This window comes from Rhopilema esculentum, chromosome 7 (genome assembly GCF_057945365.1).
Source record: "Rhopilema esculentum isolate cy_ngs chromosome 7, ASM5794536v1, whole genome shotgun sequence".
NCBI lineage: Eukaryota > Metazoa > Cnidaria > Scyphozoa > Rhizostomeae > Rhizostomatidae > Rhopilema > Rhopilema esculentum.
Window position 1 is genome coordinate 3,794,076 of NC_142821.1, and position 18,562 is coordinate 3,812,637.

Genomic DNA, 18,562 nt, shown 5'->3' on the forward strand with positions numbered 1-18,562 from the left:
CCTAGGGATCTTTAGAGTAGCTGGGGAAATATCACTCTGGTTCTTTAAAAAATCTTTCCACCATTAGACTACCATCATGTCGTAGGGAAAAGCTTTGTTTGTTTTCATGATTTAATATGAAGCCGCAGAAGTCGTATGTGAAGTTTTCAGTGTAATAACATTTTACTCTTTTGTTTGGGTAAAACTGTCCCAATTATTGAGTAAATCAAAGGCATTTTTGTGTTTGAATACAAAAGCATTATCTACGTATAATTTCATTTAATTTTGGTCTTTTTGCAGCTTCAAAACTTCAGTCATTTTGGTTGCTAGTCTTAAATGAAGAGAAATGCAGCTTTACATCTGAGAAGTTTATAACTTCGGCTTCTGAACTTGGTAAGTGCACAGTGATAACAAAGCTTTGTTTGAATTTTGATGCATAAAAGGAGAACATTAAGTATCTTATCGTATAGCTTGTTATGTTGCCATAAGATGGTGTGGATAAATAGAAAGCTTTATCTTTCTTGCCGATAGCGCCAGCTTTTTCATTCTCCATCAGAAACGGTGTCATGTTAGGTTTACAAAAAACAGTTTTAAAAAGATTCAGTTTAAAGAAATATTTCGATATAATGTCCTAATTCATGTTTAGTTTCAACCTCCACTTTATCTTTTTGCCAATAATTAAAACCCGTATATGTATAAAAAGTATTTTCAATAAATCTAAAGTGTAAAATCTCTTAACAACATGCAGCTGCTAAGTCCTTAGATTCAAGGTTCGATTTATTTCCTGTAATGCATTTTTATCTGCCTTATGCAAATACAAGAAACAGCTTAAGAAGCATAAAGATCAAGAAATGTTAGGTTATGATTTTGTTAAATTGTTTTGTAAGATGATATGTTATTATATTCCTTGATAAAGAAACAATTTAGCTATATGCCCAGTTACATAAATGGTCTTGTTAAATGTTCGAAGCTATTCATTCCTTTGATTCATTTCTTGTATTTTTCAGCCCTGGAGCAGCTAATTATGTTTATCACAATTCTGTTTACAAGTCATTCCAATCAATTAAATGAGAAAACATCAAGGTAATTTTTCATAAAGTGGTTTTTGTTTTACAACTCTTGAAGATTTGTATTTGCAAAAAAGCAGCCTGTCTGAAGAGATTTTGTCAGATAATTATAATTTTTTATGCTAGCTTTCTTGTGATTGATACCTATTAATTTTTTCTTTTTTGATGAAGTCGAAAATTCTATTTGTCTTCCGTGTTTTTTGGCATTTATATTTATTGACTCGAAATCAGTCCAATTATTTTATGACGTTAATCATCAAATTGTCCATTGTAATGATCAGCATTATTTGGCCATGATTTTTGTAATACTACAGCGGATTAACAACCCTTTTTTATCTGCATGCTTAATTGCGTTTAGGTAGTAGACTGCTATTAGTAAGTAAGAGGATTGTGAACGTCTCCAATCCATAGGCCTTGGTATCGTGCGTTGGTCCTCATTTTGCTGCACAGTGCGTGGAAGACAAGAGCTGCGGGTAAAAAGGTTTTGAAGACAGTATTAGAGTCAGCACATTCGGAGCCTGCAAATGTGCAAATGGCTATACTAGAAGAGTTTCACACTGTGCTAGCGAGTCACAAGGTATGCATTTGTATGAGACAATCTAGTTTAGAAAACCACCCTACTGGTACTAGAAAATCATTTTCTTGAAAGATAAACCTTGAGAAATTTTTGAATAAATTTATCAGTTCTTATATAATAATTTGTGATTCTTTCTGCATCAAGTAAGAAGGTGTGAGGATATTTGCTTATTTCTTTGCCTTAAAATGTTTATTGGCTTTAAGAGATTTCCAACACCAACAAATTTCATACTAAATTTATCGTTATTTGTATATTTATATTTTGAAAACTGATGTTAATATCTACAGCTACCTCTTTCAATTGGCAACTGTATTTGATTTCAACTTTAATGGTGTAAAGCGTGATTCAACTTTTGTTTGTAAAGTAACATTCTTTTTGTTTAAATTTTCAGCCGGCGATGGAAATAGAAAACTCCACTGAAAGCTCTTCATTGAATTCGAAGCTTCTCTTGGAGGCTTTGAAGAACATTGTTTTTACGTTGAATTCACCAACTGATGAAGAGAAAGAAAATATCTGCCTCCGGGTTTTACTCGACGCATGTCACCCGGCTCTCGGTCAGTTTCTCTAATTTGTTTTATCTTAGACATTGAATTGCACAAAATTGACATTTGAGGCGTAGAAAGACCATGTTGTTTTGTGCCAGAATAGAAGCTTCTGCCAACTTTTTCGTAGATTTAAGGACAAACGCTGCTTCACCCATCTGTCATTTAGCCAATTGACCAGTTAGTGAGCGCGAGACAACTGATTGGCTAATATTGATTGACGGATGTCATAAGCTACTTACTAAGTATCTGTCGGTTGCTTTGAACCCAAGCCACATATAAGTACAAATAATAATTATTTTTATTTTCAATGTTAACAGTCGCATTTTAGGTGTTTTGATTTTTATTTATCCTATTTGACGTATAACACGCTGAGCTGTGTTGCCTATACAAGTTCGACAGGGGACTGTCTTCTAGTTAAAAGTAGCATCGCTAAAAAAACTTTTTCATAGCTTAATTTGGAGATGGATGTGTGGCATGCTCTAATTGACTCCATGTTGCTTAAACACTTAGCTGCTGTAAATAATGGCACCAGTGTTGTGCCTTATACATATGACCCACCATTATGTAGACGTCCCTTATTTTCGAATGTAAATTATTTGATTAGAAGTGAGACCAGATTTGAATTTGTTAACGTTGTTCATTCTTAAAAATTTTATTTGTGAAATTATCCAACCAGTACGATTTTTTTTCAAAATCTAAAATGAGTTTTTTTTTTCAGTTCAACGTGATCCAAATCTTTGGAGGAAGTTTTTGCTCACATTTAATATTGATCCTCTGGAGTTTGTTAAGAAATATAAAGATGATTTGTTTTCAATGGTAGAAGGAGAGAATTTAATATCTGAGGTGATTATGAGAAAATTAAGGTCTTATTGTGATTAAGATGAATTACATATAGTATTTTTCTCCTGTCAAAGTATTTCTCCTGTCATCGCTGAGCAATGATACACCTTTCAACATGCATTTGATCCAACTTCAGCTCATGAAAAGTATACGTGTAAAGAAGATGAAAATTGAATCGATAGTTTCGCTTGAAGTGACCATATTCCATGGAAAGCACATTCTTTTCCTTTTTGATCTTATTTTATTATCAAAGAATTGCAAAACATGTTTGCTTGATAATTTCGAACTTCATGAGAGAAAATATTATAGCTTATTGTAGTTTCTGCAAAATTTGTTTGTATGGTGTATATAAGAATACTTACAAAGTCAAGAAAAGTGTTCCTCTGGGCAAATAATCCAAAGCTGTGAAAAGTCTTCGCCAGGAGAAGAATGAAAACAGGGCGGGATTTGGGTTTGGTTTCGGTTGTTTTCTTTGGCTGCCATCATGATCGTTGATCGCCTTGCTTTCAAGGCTCTAAATTCTTCATAAGTGTAATAAGATATGGCAGAACCCTAAACTCATAAAATTGCTTTAAATCCAAGCTACCTGTCAATGATTATCTTCGTAGGCCCGAAAGTCAGCACTGGCCACTGTTTTGAAGTGTGCTCCGGAAGCCCTAGTGACCGAAATCGTAGACAAGTGCATGAAAGGCTTTGGGGATCCAGCTTTGACTTCCGTTACTCAGACTGAATATGAAATCATGCAGACACCAGATGGAGAGCTGTATGATAAAACGATTATAGAAAGGTAAAATTTTTAATTGCCAACTCTCATACAACTCGCTCTCATACACTTTTGAATATGGGACCGATTTTCTTCACATTCATTCTTTAAGTTCCGATTCTAAGCCATTCTATGTTATTATTTACCATGTAAAGCAAAGTTCGTCAACATTTGATGCCATTCATCTCCCTTTATGAATGCAGAAGCCATTCATCTCCCTTTAAATACTTTATATTTTGTCCAAGGCTGCAAATTCATTTTCATCGAAGCAACAATGGTCACACATCATTGGAATGTAGATGTGATATAAATCACTTTAATACCTGACACCTTTTTGCATTAAATTGTGTCACATTTCTTCTCTTCATTCCTGATCTTATTATTCAAGCGCCAAGTCGGTTGTCGAGAGCAAAAATGTCAAAAGGGAGTCAAAGGCTTATTCGTTCAAAGAACAGAAGTTGGATTTGGAACTCAAAGAGGTGCGCTGTTTTTCTCAAATGTTTTTTTTGTCATTTATTAAAACATCAGGTTTTTGCTAATTTCTTTTGCTTTGTTTTTATTGCTAAACTAGAAGTAGCAATTGCTTCATTGCTAAGATCTTTTGGTTTTATCATTCTACTTCACGTCTTCCTTAGCAATGCAGTTTTATGAGGATTAAAAACAAAAATATTGAGCTTATAAATACTCTCAATTTCCAATGCTCGTGACAGTTCTTTTGTTGTGTTTGCTTCACATATCAAAGTGGATATTCTCGAATCTGAAATTGCTGCTACTAATGTCAGCGGTCAAAAACTGAACATATGCGCTGTCAGCAAATCGTATATTTCTGGTTTCCGAACATGTATGCTTTGCTCCTTTGTCGCTTCGCAAGAATACTCTTATCTCTGATCTTTACTGGAATGGCGTTTAGAATGGAATCCCCTTGTCGGCAAGCGATGAAAAAATCAACGGAGCAAGCACGGTTAACGTCTAGGAAGAAAATTTTGTTGCAGCAACTCCGTGATACAGGCAACGTGATAAATTGGGTTCTATTCAACAGAGCAATCAGTAATTATGATGACGATGCATTTTTGATCTCTGCAATGTAGTACTCCTCGAGAGCTGAGCAGAATTTTAGTTTTGCTGCTTGCCTTTATATGAACATCTTCATTTCTTGTTTGCAAATTACAGGAACTCAAGAAGAAAAAGGGTGGTAGCAAGGCAGAAGAAATGCCAAAGCTTTCAAAGAAGCAACAAGAAATGCTTGATGATCAACGCAAGAATGAAAAGGAAATAAGAGACAGGCTTAAAAAGGTGAATAATTGTCAATCGCTTTTCAGTTTTAAGCTGCCGTTTCCGATTGTGACGATTTTATGAACAGCTCCTAGCCTGTTTTAAATGTGGCAAAAGACAATTTAAATTTGCATTTGTATCTACCTGTTTATTTAAAGGGTATTTTACCATAGCAGTGGTTCCCTCATGCATTTGCTTTGTATCACACACTTGAATTAGAAACTTCATACTCTTTCTAATTTTTTGCTACCTTGTCTGTTTAGCTTCTCTTTCATTAATGTTCACAACTAAGAGCATTTTATGCATGGCTAGGAAGACTTTTCCTGTAAATTGTGTCTTTCTCGTTCCAGATCCAGGATGTTTTTATGAAATTCGTCACAATGATGAAAGTTTCCACACAAGCCATTCCACATCAAATCGCAAAGCATTGTACTGAAATTTCAAAATGCCTTATTGCTCTTATGTGTTCACCCCTTGCTGCTGCCAGTGTTGTTTCCCTCTTCCTCGACCTGGGAAGATGTGTATTTGTTGGAGAATACAAGCACCTTGGTATGGAGAGTTTCATATTCCTTTTATACCTTTAGATCGATATTCCATTTAGCTAGGCGATTATGCATTTAACGTGCGTTTTTCAAATTGTACAGCCAGTGTCTTGGTTGTTCAACTGTTTTGAATTACCCGATAGTGCAAGCGAAGCGAATCATGTTGAAGCCTGTCTTAGTTCAGTCAATTTCAATTCAATTTAGCTCTGTTTGAAAGGAGTAACAAGCTCCGAGATTGAATATACAATTATATTATGTGGATATATTATTTTTTGGCAGAAATGTAGCAGAACTCAAGCATGCTTCACTCCAAATTAAAATGACAAAGTGTCTGTCTGAAACTATTTTGAAGTACAGAAGTAGTTTCACATAGGGTACCCGAAGCTTTGGTGATAAAAATGTTTTATAGCGATTTTCAGGGCTTCTTTCTTTTTGTTGTGATCAGAAATTGTAAATATTGGTAAAATTTGAGTTCATGTCCAAAAGCTCTAGCACTATTCTGTAGTATTTGATTCTCTCCTTATATCAAGTTTTTACCAGAGCCTTTTTAAGTAAGCCCCTGGAATAATGGACACAACAGATGACACAAAGGTATACAGGCTATATCGGAGAGAGGTCGAAAAATTGCAACACTGTCTACCAAGATTTGTAGGTTTTACGTTATCACGCATGCGTAACACTATCCTGTTGTGAGGCATGATCCTGTTTTTTGACAGGTGATCTGATTGCCTACGTAACTGTTCGCCAACTGCAGCCGTCATGTGAAATAGACGAAAACTGGTGCGTAGAGGACCTTCATAAGGAAACTACCCGTGCAGTTGAGATCCTGCTCTCCTTCGTAACGACAAGAAATGTTCCTCTAGTCATGACGTATACAGAGAAGAAAGTGTTTTCGTCATCAGCGTTCTCCTACTGTCTTCCTTTGATTCGAGCAGTCTTGAAGGAAAGAGGGGTACATGTGAAAGGGGACGAAAAGACAAGGCTTGACGTGCTGCAGTTTATGGCACTTCACAGCAAGGACAAAATCAACAAAGAAGATATGGATGATGAAAATGCCGCTGTACGTTCTTATTCATTCATCATTCATCTCGGTTTTCACAGGAAGCTCTTCATAACAATGTAATATTAGATTTTGTCTGTACAAAAGCCAACAGCCTTTCACAACTCTGGTATTGTCAAAAATGGCTTTTATACTGCGAAATTCCAAGAGTGCAAGAAACAGCAAAAAAACTCTCTGGAGTTTGACCCAAAGGGCATTTGTTTAGGCCGCTTTTTTACACAAAGATTACCAGGCAAAGTCTTGCAGCCAACTTTCTATATTGAGCTCCAGATTATTCCAGATTCCAGCTCCTAGTAGCACTTGTTTCTTTGCAATTTCAAATTACGCGATTAGTTTCGGTTAATCCCAAAACGCATTTTATTTTAACAGATATTAGTAATGATATCTAATTTAATGGAATAAAGATAAGTTTACCTCAATTTCGCCATTTCACTTATGTTGTTCTTGTGAAATTATAGTTACATTTCAAAGAAAGCGCAATGCTCCTTCCACGGAAAGAAATGCTGTCTATTTTGTCTGGTGTTATTTTGGATGCAGAAGGATACAACAAGGAGGCCAAAATCCAGGTAAAAATTTTTTATAATAAGTAATGTATCTTGTGTATCTTTGTAGGAATGCCTTGTTGTTATCTGATGATGTGCCAAGAATAAAAGTTTGTCTTATTTTTGGGGATCTTGTGAAAGGAATGCATTCTTGGGGGTATGATACTAAACAATGACAGACCCGGAAAAAAGCTCCACGTTGTTGAGAAAGACAATAGGTTTTTGTCTCAAAACAACAGGAAAACAATTCGATTGTTTGCTAGGCAATTCTTATCCCCAATACGTTTCCAAGCTTCCTCCTTTTACCCCTGGATTTGTAATAAGAATTTCTTCATAGACAGTTTTTGAAGCATTGGCTCAAAGGTCACCAATTTTCTATACATTTTTCTCACCATACATTGGCCATGGTTAACAAGAGGATTTATGAAAAGGTAATTGTGGTGCCCTTAACTGCAGTTTAGGGCTTTGCTGTCAACTAAAGTAGAAAAGAGACCCCGAATCAAAAAGAAATATTTCGAAGTCTCAAAAGTCTGAAAATGTACGAAGTCTCAAAAGAAGTCTCAAAATGTACATAGATACCAGAGCCATTTGGATATGATTTGGCTATGGCTACAAAACCTATAGTTTCTACAAAAACTGACGTTCTTGCTAGTTCATACATGACTAGTTTCAGTACTCATTGTTCGAGTAAATGGGAACCTCTCTACCACTTTTCTTCCAGCGTGTAGCAGCGCAAACACTGGTTGAGGTGTGCAAATCTGGGAGTGGCACAGATGGGTATGACCAAGCTGATGTCGAGATCTTGCACTTACTGTCGCGAAATCTGATGTCTGCATCTGCCACGTTGCGTCATTCCTCATTGGAAGGTCTTCATAGTTTAATTGAAGTGTTTCCACAAGAGGGAACCGAAGACAGGGAATCACTGGCAAGCAAAATATTGCTGGCAAAGTTTGATGTTGAGGAGAAGACACGAGAACTTGCTGAAATGTAAGTGATGTGTTAAAGGAATGCCTTTTGTAAGAACTGCTTTTCTTTTTTAAGAACTGTTTTTTTAAAGAACTTATTTCCTTTTTATGAACTGCCTTTGTTAAGGAATGCCTTCCTTTTAAAGAACTGCTTTCCTTTTTCAAACTCATTCGCTTATGTTCTTCTTTCTTAGCAAAAGGCATCACATATAGTACTTCTAATTTAAATAAATTGCATTTTTATTTCTGTGCAACCATCTTGCTCACTAGATTTTGCTTGTTGCTAAATTCTCATTGATCAACATCGCTGACTACCTTTTGTTTTGAAAATAGAATCTGGGATGAAGCTGCACTTAGCATTTCTCCGAACGTATCAACCGAGCTTCTACGTGACATAGTTATCCCACTAGATAATGTTCGAGTTGCGGGAAGCTCGGCTTTGGCAGCTGCAATAGAAACGTACCCAGACATGGCGCCTATAATAAGGGACCAACTGATTGAAATGTACGAAGAAAACAACAAGGTATAAAACACATTTACTGCCATTAGCCTTTATTGTTAATCTTCAGACCCGTGTTTAGTTTATTCTGTATGAACACGAGTTTTTCTCATCAAATTGGATCCGCATTCTGATAACAGAAATCGTTTAGGCCTATTTATTGTACGTTAACATCTGATGATTTTCCTTCCTTTCTTAGTATTTATAGCATACTATTGTTTCAAACCCTCTTGGTGCATCGAACCAGTCAATTTTGTTTTTTAGAAATAACTTGCCAGATAGGCCTTTTACAAAATCCATCTAGGATGCGATGTATTAGAGAACTATAAGACTAAAAGAATTGAATTTGATAATCACTTTTTTATGTGAATCAGCCTCCTAGCATCTGTGTCTCCCTTTATTCATATAGCCATAACTAGTGCCCTAGTTTAGGCAGCTTGTCCTTCTGATCCTCAATCTCTCTGTCTTTCTTTTTTTAGATTCCTCCACCAGTGTTTGACAATCTTGGTCGAATTTCATCGGCCCCTTTTGTTGACAAATGGGAAGCTAGAGCCGGCATTGCTATGTCACTTGAGAAGATTGCTTCTTTCATCCCATCTGAAGAGGTATGAATAAGTCTGAAATAATTTTTAAAAAGCTTGTTTGACAACACCTAACCATTTTTAGCAATCATATTAACTTTGGTAATCAATTAATTTAAGTTTCAAAATGGCTCCATATGGGAATTCATGCGTGTATGCTCAACCTCTGTCATTTGAAAACTTCAGCAATTATTGCACGATCCATCAATGAATTCCTTTATGTTCAGTCCAAGCGACTCTCCTGCTATTAATATCTATAGAAACGATTTCAACTGAACTTTATAGCAAAATTGCACCCCATGCAATAATGTACTTTGACCTTGCTGGCTATGGGATGTGATTGACAATAGTTTCCCTTCTTGACTAACCTTCAGACGTCTTTACTGTGTCCTTGCCTTCTAGATCGCAGAGCTTTTCAAATTCTTTGTTCCTGGTGCTCTTGGTGACAGGAATGAAATAGTCAGGAAGCAGATGCTTGATGCGGCAATGGCTGCCATCAATTCTCATGGAAAAGTATTTATTTTCATGATTTCTTACTACCTGTTTATTTAAAGGGTGCTTTGGTCAGCTGCCTACCAGTCCGAAGTATTGATTATTTTTTTACTGGGCTGGTGACTGGAATTTTTCATAATAGAATTTAACTATCGCACATGGGCAGTTTAATCAACATTTCATTTACAAAGTAAACAAAATAAATGAAAATTACGGATATGGTGTAAACTGGAAGTTTTCTCGTCCTCTAAGGTGTATTTTTTTGATAATTTGGCAAGTCTGCTAGTGCCATCGATAATACATTCCTGCCATCAAAGAATTTGGATTTTTAGGCTTATAACCATTTTCATCAGTAGAAGTGCTGTTCTTGTTTTTTGCTTCCTAAATTTTCAAAAACTGTTTATTTTAATCCAAGTGAAGCATGAATTGTGGGTTTTTTGTAATTTATAAATTTTGGCTGTCCACAACGACTCTCCATTCAGTTAATCGCTGCAAAAAAGAACCTGCGTCTGACTGATTTCAAGAGTCTCACTGTTCTTTGTTCTTATTTCAAAGGTGTTAATAGTCATTTCAAGGTCCTTATTCCAAAGGCTATATTACTAACATTTGCGGAAGTAGAGCCAAAATATTTAATGTAAAAACAGCTCAATCCATTTTTTGGAGACTCAAAATTGTCTACAAATAACCAGTAAAGAGTTTGGGGGTGGGGGGGGGACTGTAGCTTCAAATCGCCAACACATAAACATTCGCAAATGATCATCTTTCAAAATTTCATTAATTTGCTAGCTACCTTAAGAACCTCGTGTAGTTCAGGGTTTAAGGAAGGTTCTGAAACACAGAGTTTTCATCAAAGAAAAAGAGTTCTTAAAATTCTTGGTACTTTTTGAGTCTTGCTGTACCATTTTGATAGATCCTTTTCAATTGCCGGTTGTTAAATCTGGAAAGGCCGTTAAAGATTTTTATGTTACTTCTCAACTATTGAAATTATTGTAACGCCGGACACCTTGTCGTTAAGCTCTTAGTTTGAATGTCAACTGAATGTTCGATCTTCCTTTTTCCTGAAACAACGATTTGTCTCTAGGAGAATATTAATGAACTGCTGAAGATCTTCGACGAATTTCTCGCCACGGCTGGCCAGACGTCATCACACGACATAATAAGACAATCAGTCATAATTCTTATGGGGTCCCTTGCAAAGCATCTTGATAAAACAGATCCAAAGGTAAAATTGTATTGCCTGTATCTTATTTATTTCACTCTCTGTGTACACCCTTTAGTCCATGACACTGAACAGTGTGATTGAATTTTGTTACCCGAATTCAGTAAAAACAAACCTTTTCAAATATCATATTGTCTGAGTTTTTACATTTTGAGTTTTTAAAAAGTAAGTTTTTAATTCATACCATTCCAACCATGGAAATGTGACATTTTTACTAGTTCTTCTTTTAGAGTATGTTACGTCAGCGCCATAAGTTTTGATGCCTCATTTGGCAAAACCTGCAAAACGACTTTGTCTCCGTTTTTACTTTTAGCATTTTCCTTCCAAAGGCACTATATCTTATTTGCTTTAATCTTTTGTCTTTTAAAGTGTCCTTCAACCGCCATCTCAAACAATAACTACCCGTTCAAAGTGATTAGAGCCCTCATTTCCCTGTGCTTGCTCTACTAGCCATCTCAGTGCCTATCCTTACCTTATTTTTTTCTATTTCAGATTCGACCAATCGTGGCAAAGCTCATGGATTCCTTGTCAACTCCTTCTCAACAGGTACACAGTCGCCCGTTAGCAAGCTTCAAACATTTTATTGGCCATATCTCACCCATTTTTGGACATATTTAACTGATTTTCGCATTTAAGAGTATTTCATTGTGTTCTTTTAGGGTTTGAGGTCAAAATTTGAAAATTCTAACAATATATTTTTATGACGTCACACTGAAGAACTCTATTCTAGAATAAGCTATCAATGAAAAGGGCCCCTTTAATTGATAAAGGGGGGGTTCCCTCAAATTGGTCTGCCCTGCCAATAATTCAAGTGCTTCATTATTCCGTACATAGCGATAATTTTTTCTGTTTTCTCTAATTTGGATAATAAACGAATATGAACAGTAAACAGTAATCTTCAATCAAGTGTTCTTACACATTATTTACAATCATTTTCTTTACTTTGTATCATCAAGCCATCCTGTACTAAGACTGGTTTGTATTTGACGTCATTTGCTTCATTTAACAGGTACAAGAGGCTGTAGCTAGCTGCCTTGCTCCCTTGTGTTCAGCGATCAAAGATGATGCTCCTTCACACATTAAGAGACTCTTAGACACGGTACGTGTATTAAACTGGCAACTGGGTTGTTCAAATTCCTTTAAATTAACTCGATCCAGATATTTGTTAGCAGATGCCTAGCGTTTTTCTACCCTGATGAACCTGTTTTCTCAGCCTCATTCCGCTAGCTCTAACAATTTTCCATATACACTTGTTAAATGGCTTAGAGCTATTCAGTATCAAGTTAGGGCATGAAAACCCACCCAATCTTCAAAACAAAAAACACGAAGACAAAACAAATGTAGCTCCCATTTTTCATGCCCTGTATCAAGTATTCAGTATTCAGTTTGAAGTCAAACAATTTTTCGCGGCATTAAAGGAGCCTTAGTAACTAAGGGTCTTAGCGGTTGAGCGTATAATCAAAACAAGGCATTTGACGGAGATTTTGGGACAAAGTGCAACGGCGGAGCTTTTTCTGAACATGCCTTAGGCTAAAGCCAGACAAAATTTCTTACAGTGAACTTGTAGCAGGTGGAATGGTGGGCTAAGGGAAAGGTTTGGTAGACTCCGTAGCTGGTTTGTTGACTCCGAAAAAATGACAACGTGACGGTCTTCTCCTCACTTTGATCTTCTAATTTTCTTTCTGTGCAAGACATACCTCCAACACAAGTATTGTAGGAGTCATGTTGCTTTTTTATTATCAGAAAGACGACTATAGATGCACAAAGGCTCTTTGTTGCTCAGGCCTTTTTTTAGATTTAAAAATATCTCAACTAGTATCAATCAACTAGCTTAAACCAACAGGGAATAGTTGAAAATTTTAATAGCACATGTGTAGGAAGCCATTGGAGATAATAAGGATACAGAGTCCCATAAACCATTCCCCTTTCTCGCTCTTCCAGTGTATCCTAGCTTCCATGGTCGTTTTGAACTGCATCCAGGCCGCGTATTATGTATTGCCGTCTCTTTGCGACCTTTTTACTTTACAAATTATGAGTTTTCTAATTTAAAGGGCAAGTTCTTTTAAACAATCTGTTGTCACAATTCAACCCAAGTTTCAGGCAACGTCAACCAAATTCCTCGTCAAAATACTCTCATAGATAAGAACCTGGTGTGAGAAACGTGGACCGTGAAACTTCTTCAAAACAAGAGCAACAAGCAGTCCCTTGAAGTAGTCTCCTTAAATTTTATTTTAAACTCTTTGCTTTAGTTCTAGTTCCTATTTAGTGTGGATTGTAAGAGCAAAGACACATTTGACATTTCCTTCATTCGTAGCTCATGAATGCAGAGAAATATGGCGAGCGGCGTGGCGGTGCCTATGGCCTAGCTGGGATGGTCAAGGGGCTTGGCATTCTCTCCTTGAAGCAGCACGATATCATTGGAACCCTTACGACTTCCATTCAGGACAAGAAAAACTATAAACACCGGGAAGGTATGCTTTGAGTTTTCTTTTAGGGTTACCTTTAATGTGAGACCATTATGGCAATAAGCATAGTAATAATGTTGATCGTGATCATCACATGCGAGGGGCGGTTCACTCTTGCAAATTGCGTCCGAGATTTTGCCTAAAACAAAAGGATTTCTGGGAATTTTCAGATAAAACAATAGGATTTTCACGAAAGGTGTACGAGATTTCTTGGAGTGATTTGCCCCTCGATCACATGCATAAATATTATCTGTCATATTATACCACAATGTCGACGATGCATGCAAATGAAGTATTTTCAACAATAAAGCTATGTTTGTATAATACACAGAAATGGAAATCTCTTTTTTTACTAAGAAAGCTTTGCTCTGATTTCAGCGTACATGTTTCGGTAACAGGTGCTTTATTGCCGTTCATTCGTGACCTCGACATTTTTGCAATCGCCTGTTTTCTCAGGATGTCAGTTTTTATCAAATTTAAGTGAAAATCAATGAAATCGCGTCCGATTGAAAGCCAATTACAAAAGAGGAGTCATTTTAAACCAATTATTGCACACGGAGAGCTGGCAAAAGAGCAATGCAGGCTGAATATATGCCAAATTTTTATTCTAGTGACTGGAAATTTATTTCATTAATTAATTTAAGCATTGCGCTGAAAAGGAAACGGTTGTTGAAAGTCACAAGATGCAAGTATAACTCAACTGCTTATCAAATAATGGAATCAGTCCCGGTTGGGTTCTTTGTCTTTTTGTACATAGTTCGGTAATTCGTTTTAATTTGTGTTTTATCTGCTTAACAAACAGATAAATAGTTATCGGCAGGTCTTGTCCTATTCACCTGCTTAATCTTATAACGCCAACTTAAAAATTATCTGCATACACTTTAAGATTAGATTTTGAGCCAAATCCAAAATTTGTTTCTGTTTCAGAGTAAGCAAATTGTTTCGGTGTGGTCTGTTCTTGGAAGATATTTAATAGATAAAAATTGGTTGTTATATATTGAAATGAATCTGAAACCTATTTCTGTTGAAAACTAAAGCAAGCTGGCTACCTTTGACTTGCTAAAATTCTTCGTTCTGAGTTTTCTTCAAGGAAAATACAGCTTTAAAAGAGATTGTGCAAATAGTTATTAGCTTTTGTATTTTAACTGAGGCTGAGTAAGTAAACTTAGCTTGTGCATATTTTATTCCTTTAAATCATATTTCTCATCATTTTTTGTTACTCTTTCAAAGAAAATCAGATGATAGTTGTTCTTAAAGATGAAGTTTTTAGAAGAGCTTACGTCCAAGATTCGCCATTCACTATCACGAAAATACAATTAATAGCAACTGCCATGCCGATACCACTAGCAGTATAGTAACACATCAGAATCCTGCTGTCAGTTAAAAGCAGTACTGTTGAATAAGAATGGGTAGATTTATTTACAAGTGCAATTTAAAAGAAAAAGAGGCTAATGCATTAGAGGCTGCAGCTATGGTATATTTAGAAGTGTTCTATAGCGTGAGTTAAATTGAGAGTTGCCTCAAATTGCTTTTTGTTATCGGCTTCATGTATTGTGTCTGTACAATTTGGTCAAATTCTACCATATCAATAGTTATACGGATAATCCTTTACATCAGAGAAATTTAACTTTTTATGTATGTGAATTTGAAAGAGAGCTAGATGCTTTAATAAAAGCAATCGACAGATAGTTGCTTGAGACATCTGTCAATCAAGAACTGGCCAATCAATAAACTTGTCTGTGGTATTACGCTTCTTGATTGGCCAGTTTTGATTGTCATTGATTAGATGTCATTGTAAAATTGATTGTCATTGATAAAAGAGATGAATGCTGTTTCTTTATAGGGGCACTGTTTGCATTTGAAACTTTTTGCAACATGCTGGGACGGTTATTTGAACCATATGTTGTTCAGCTACTGCCTCATCTTTTGCTCTGCTTCGGCGATGGTAATCAGTATGTTAGAGAGGTATGGATGGCATTTTATTTTGTATTACTTTAGTATTTACTTTTCTCGTCTTTTTATCTCCCTACACAATATCCCACTCTGTAAACATTTCTGCCTTTTTTCTTTGTCAGACTACTCATATTTAAGGAGTGTACTTATTAACCTAAGATACCATAGAACAACGCGCGAAAATAAAAGTTGAAAGTGTCTTATAAAAATACTCTATAAAACTGTTCGTTCTCCTTTGATTTCTTCATTGCTTCTTGGCTTAACCTTGAAACCAGAAAAGAAGTTTTCAGTTTGTTATCAGTTCCTTTTGTCTAGCTGTATAAATGTCAGTTTAGGAGGGTCATTTTGTCTCTCTGTTGTATTTAGGCCGCTGATGAAACTGCTAAAGCCGTTATGAAGAATCTTAGTGCTCACGGGGTGAAACTTGTCTTGCCCTCGCTTCTTAAAGCATTGGAAGAAGATTCTTGGAGAACCAAAACTGGTAAAAAAATCTTTATTGTAGCAATGGCATCTTGTAAACATGTATATGCTGTGTCTGCTTAGAGAAGATGCCGTAAACAGACCTGATTATTTATCAGAATGAAACATGCTGGTTTAAGTCATTAACTATCTATTAAGCGTGTATTACATTTTTGTAAAGAGTCTGGTTGCAAGCATTGATGTGAGAATATCAGGGCTGTTGATTAAATTAGAAATATTCATGTGCTCATTGTGCTTTCTGTGATGTAAAGGAAGATCCGGGAGATCATGTCCTTTTACGACTTTTCGGTTTCTGTTTGCGCTAGTTTATATTCAACGGTAAAAGGCTAACTCAAGTTCAACAAAGCATTTTAAGAGATGTTTTTTTTCAATCATGCGTAAGTAGTGTTAGGTTGCCGAGAAGCTATATGTACTAGACATTGCCCTGATCCAGGGAGATCAATGCTTTCAGGTGAGTTAGTACAGTGGTTTCAACCACATTTGCTATCTCATGGCATAGGCCCGTCAATATTCAGCTACGTTGCCACTACAACAAAAAACGGTACTGAGCTAAACTATCTTAAGAGGTGGTATTGGCTTTTAAGCAGGAACTGTTAAAGAAAACATGTGCTACTGAAACCGTTATGGGTTGATATGTTTACAATGCAAAATGATTGATAGTGTTACTGTTTGTTTACAGGCAGCATTGAGCTACTTGGAGCAATGGCCTACTGCGCACCGAAGCAGCTTTCTTCGTGTCTTCCCAACGTAGTACCGAAACTCACAGAGGTGCTTGCGGATTCCCATGTCAAAGTTCAAAAGGCTGGTCAGCAAGCATTGAAGCAGATTGGATCGGTGGTTAGAAACCCTGAAATTCAAGGTATCTTGTCTTGATTTGTGAAAATGCTAGAAACTGCAAACACCCGCACTGTCTTCATCAGCAGCCCATGATCCTATATTATAATTTTGATTTGTTTTCCTTATCTCACGGCTCTTCAATCAAATCAATAATAAGGCAGGGCTGCTGTATCAAGATAGTGTCATTGTGGGATGAAAAATGAACAAAAAGGTAGAAAGGTTTTTTAGAAACAGCATTGAATTATGGCGTATAATTCCTAAAAGAATTAGGCCTATTCAGCTTGGCTAAAGGCCTATATGATCATCAGGCATCAGGCCTGACCTGCTTAGGTTTAAATAAGCCATGAATATACCCGATATTTCTGCGTACAAGGAGGCCTGCCCTTAAGGCTACATGGATTGGAAATAGCCCAGCTTAAAGCTCTAATTTTACATGTATTTCTCGATTTCTCTCAATTTCTGTCAATAAGTTGTGTCTCTTCTCTAGAAATTTCGCCAATAATTCTGGCAGCATTGGCAGACCCAGGTCAAAATACTGTACCGTGCTTGCAAGCTCTGCTAAACACGTCATTTGTGCACTTCATCGATGCGCCTTCTTTGGCATTGATAATGCCAATACTTGAGAAGGCAAATATCCAAAGATCAACAGAAACAAAGAAGATGTCTGCGCAGATCATCGGGAATATGTACGCCCTAACAGACCAGAAGGTTAGATGGCATACTGCATTTCTTTGAGTTGACTTTGAGGTTACGCCAGTCTTGAGTTTTAGTCGACCTTGAGTTTAAACAAATCTTGAGTTTTAGTCGTATTTGAGTTTAAGTTGCTCTTGAGTTTAAGCTAATCTTGATTTTGAGTCGACCTCGAGTTTAAGTCACTCTTAAGTTTAGGTCGATCTTGAGTTTTAGTTGAGGATGATTTCACAAGAAAGTGCGAGCAAAACAGTTGAAATTTTCCAAAATGAACATCAATTTTTGCCACAATTGAAGAAATTTGTTTCTCCTAATAAACCCCTAATTTAATGTCTATTTTCAATTTTCAGTTTCTAGATTATGCGGCAAAAATTATTTCAAAATTGATTTTGAAGGGGCAAAAATGTTTCCTTTTAAGAGAAATTGTAGAATTCCAATACTTTTATTGTACCAGAAAGAAGTTGAATACTTGCATAGGATGTTCTAAAAGAAAAGTTTTGTTTTCACAGATAGTTGAATTATTTTAATTATTGTCCTTGTCAATTGTACCTTGTTTTCAAAAAAAAGAATCTTGTTATCTGCATGTCTGTTGAAGTCTATTGATCCTTCCTACTTCAAATACACTCATTGGTATAATTCTAACCCTTATTGCGATTGCTTGATATCAAACATTAGCAATGACACGCGGTCCCATTTGCTTTCGTGTTAGGATCTTGCACCGTACCTCCCTGCTGTTATTCCTGGTTTGAAGAAGTCATTGCTAGATCCATCGCCTGAGGTAAGTCACCTGAGCTATGCTGCATGAGAACCATGTTGATGACGTCACCAAAATATATTTTTAGAATTTTTAAATGTAGACTATATAACCTCTAAGAAGGGAATTATGAAATTCCTCTTACTGTATTTAATTTATGGTTCATTAGTGCAGGCACTTTCCCACTCAAATTACTTTATTTTGGTCTTGGTTCTAACATCTATAAACTATGCCAAAACAACAATAATCCATCAGCGAACTTCAGTTCTTTCTTTCTTATTTATCTCAGTCAATTTGCAACAGACTTAACCTCTTTTGAGCATTAAGAGGTTTTTATTCAAAGGAATTTCATGGCGTTCTTTTTGGGATATGTTGTCAAAAGCAAAAATTTAAAAAGTAAATTTTTGCTGACATCCCTCTTTTTCTTCGTATCGTAATTC

General features: G+C 36.2%; 1 protein-coding gene across 1 annotated transcript in view; it reads left to right on the forward strand.

The window, feature by feature from the left end:
* Nucleotides 1–18,562, forward strand: part of LOC135683733 (stalled ribosome sensor GCN1) — a 53,196-nt gene that overhangs the window by 10,536 nt on the left and 24,098 nt on the right. Inside the window, exons 17-40 of the mRNA XM_065199078.2 lie at nucleotides 280–372; nucleotides 987–1,062; nucleotides 1,458–1,623; nucleotides 2,015–2,177; nucleotides 2,887–3,011; nucleotides 3,617–3,795; nucleotides 4,160–4,250; nucleotides 4,942–5,064; nucleotides 5,394–5,592; nucleotides 6,302–6,645; nucleotides 7,104–7,211; nucleotides 7,909–8,174; nucleotides 8,486–8,675; nucleotides 9,131–9,256; nucleotides 9,635–9,745; nucleotides 10,806–10,946; nucleotides 11,436–11,489; nucleotides 11,953–12,042; nucleotides 13,258–13,414; nucleotides 15,252–15,373; nucleotides 15,728–15,842; nucleotides 16,521–16,700; nucleotides 17,166–17,386; nucleotides 18,078–18,146. Coding sequence (XP_065055150.2) covers nucleotides 280–372; nucleotides 987–1,062; nucleotides 1,458–1,623; nucleotides 2,015–2,177; nucleotides 2,887–3,011; nucleotides 3,617–3,795; nucleotides 4,160–4,250; nucleotides 4,942–5,064; nucleotides 5,394–5,592; nucleotides 6,302–6,645; nucleotides 7,104–7,211; nucleotides 7,909–8,174; nucleotides 8,486–8,675; nucleotides 9,131–9,256; nucleotides 9,635–9,745; nucleotides 10,806–10,946; nucleotides 11,436–11,489; nucleotides 11,953–12,042; nucleotides 13,258–13,414; nucleotides 15,252–15,373; nucleotides 15,728–15,842; nucleotides 16,521–16,700; nucleotides 17,166–17,386; nucleotides 18,078–18,146 — 3,509 coding nt within the window. The remainder of the gene's footprint in view (nucleotides 1–279; nucleotides 373–986; nucleotides 1,063–1,457; nucleotides 1,624–2,014; nucleotides 2,178–2,886; nucleotides 3,012–3,616; nucleotides 3,796–4,159; nucleotides 4,251–4,941; nucleotides 5,065–5,393; nucleotides 5,593–6,301; nucleotides 6,646–7,103; nucleotides 7,212–7,908; nucleotides 8,175–8,485; nucleotides 8,676–9,130; nucleotides 9,257–9,634; nucleotides 9,746–10,805; nucleotides 10,947–11,435; nucleotides 11,490–11,952; nucleotides 12,043–13,257; nucleotides 13,415–15,251; nucleotides 15,374–15,727; nucleotides 15,843–16,520; nucleotides 16,701–17,165; nucleotides 17,387–18,077; nucleotides 18,147–18,562) is intronic.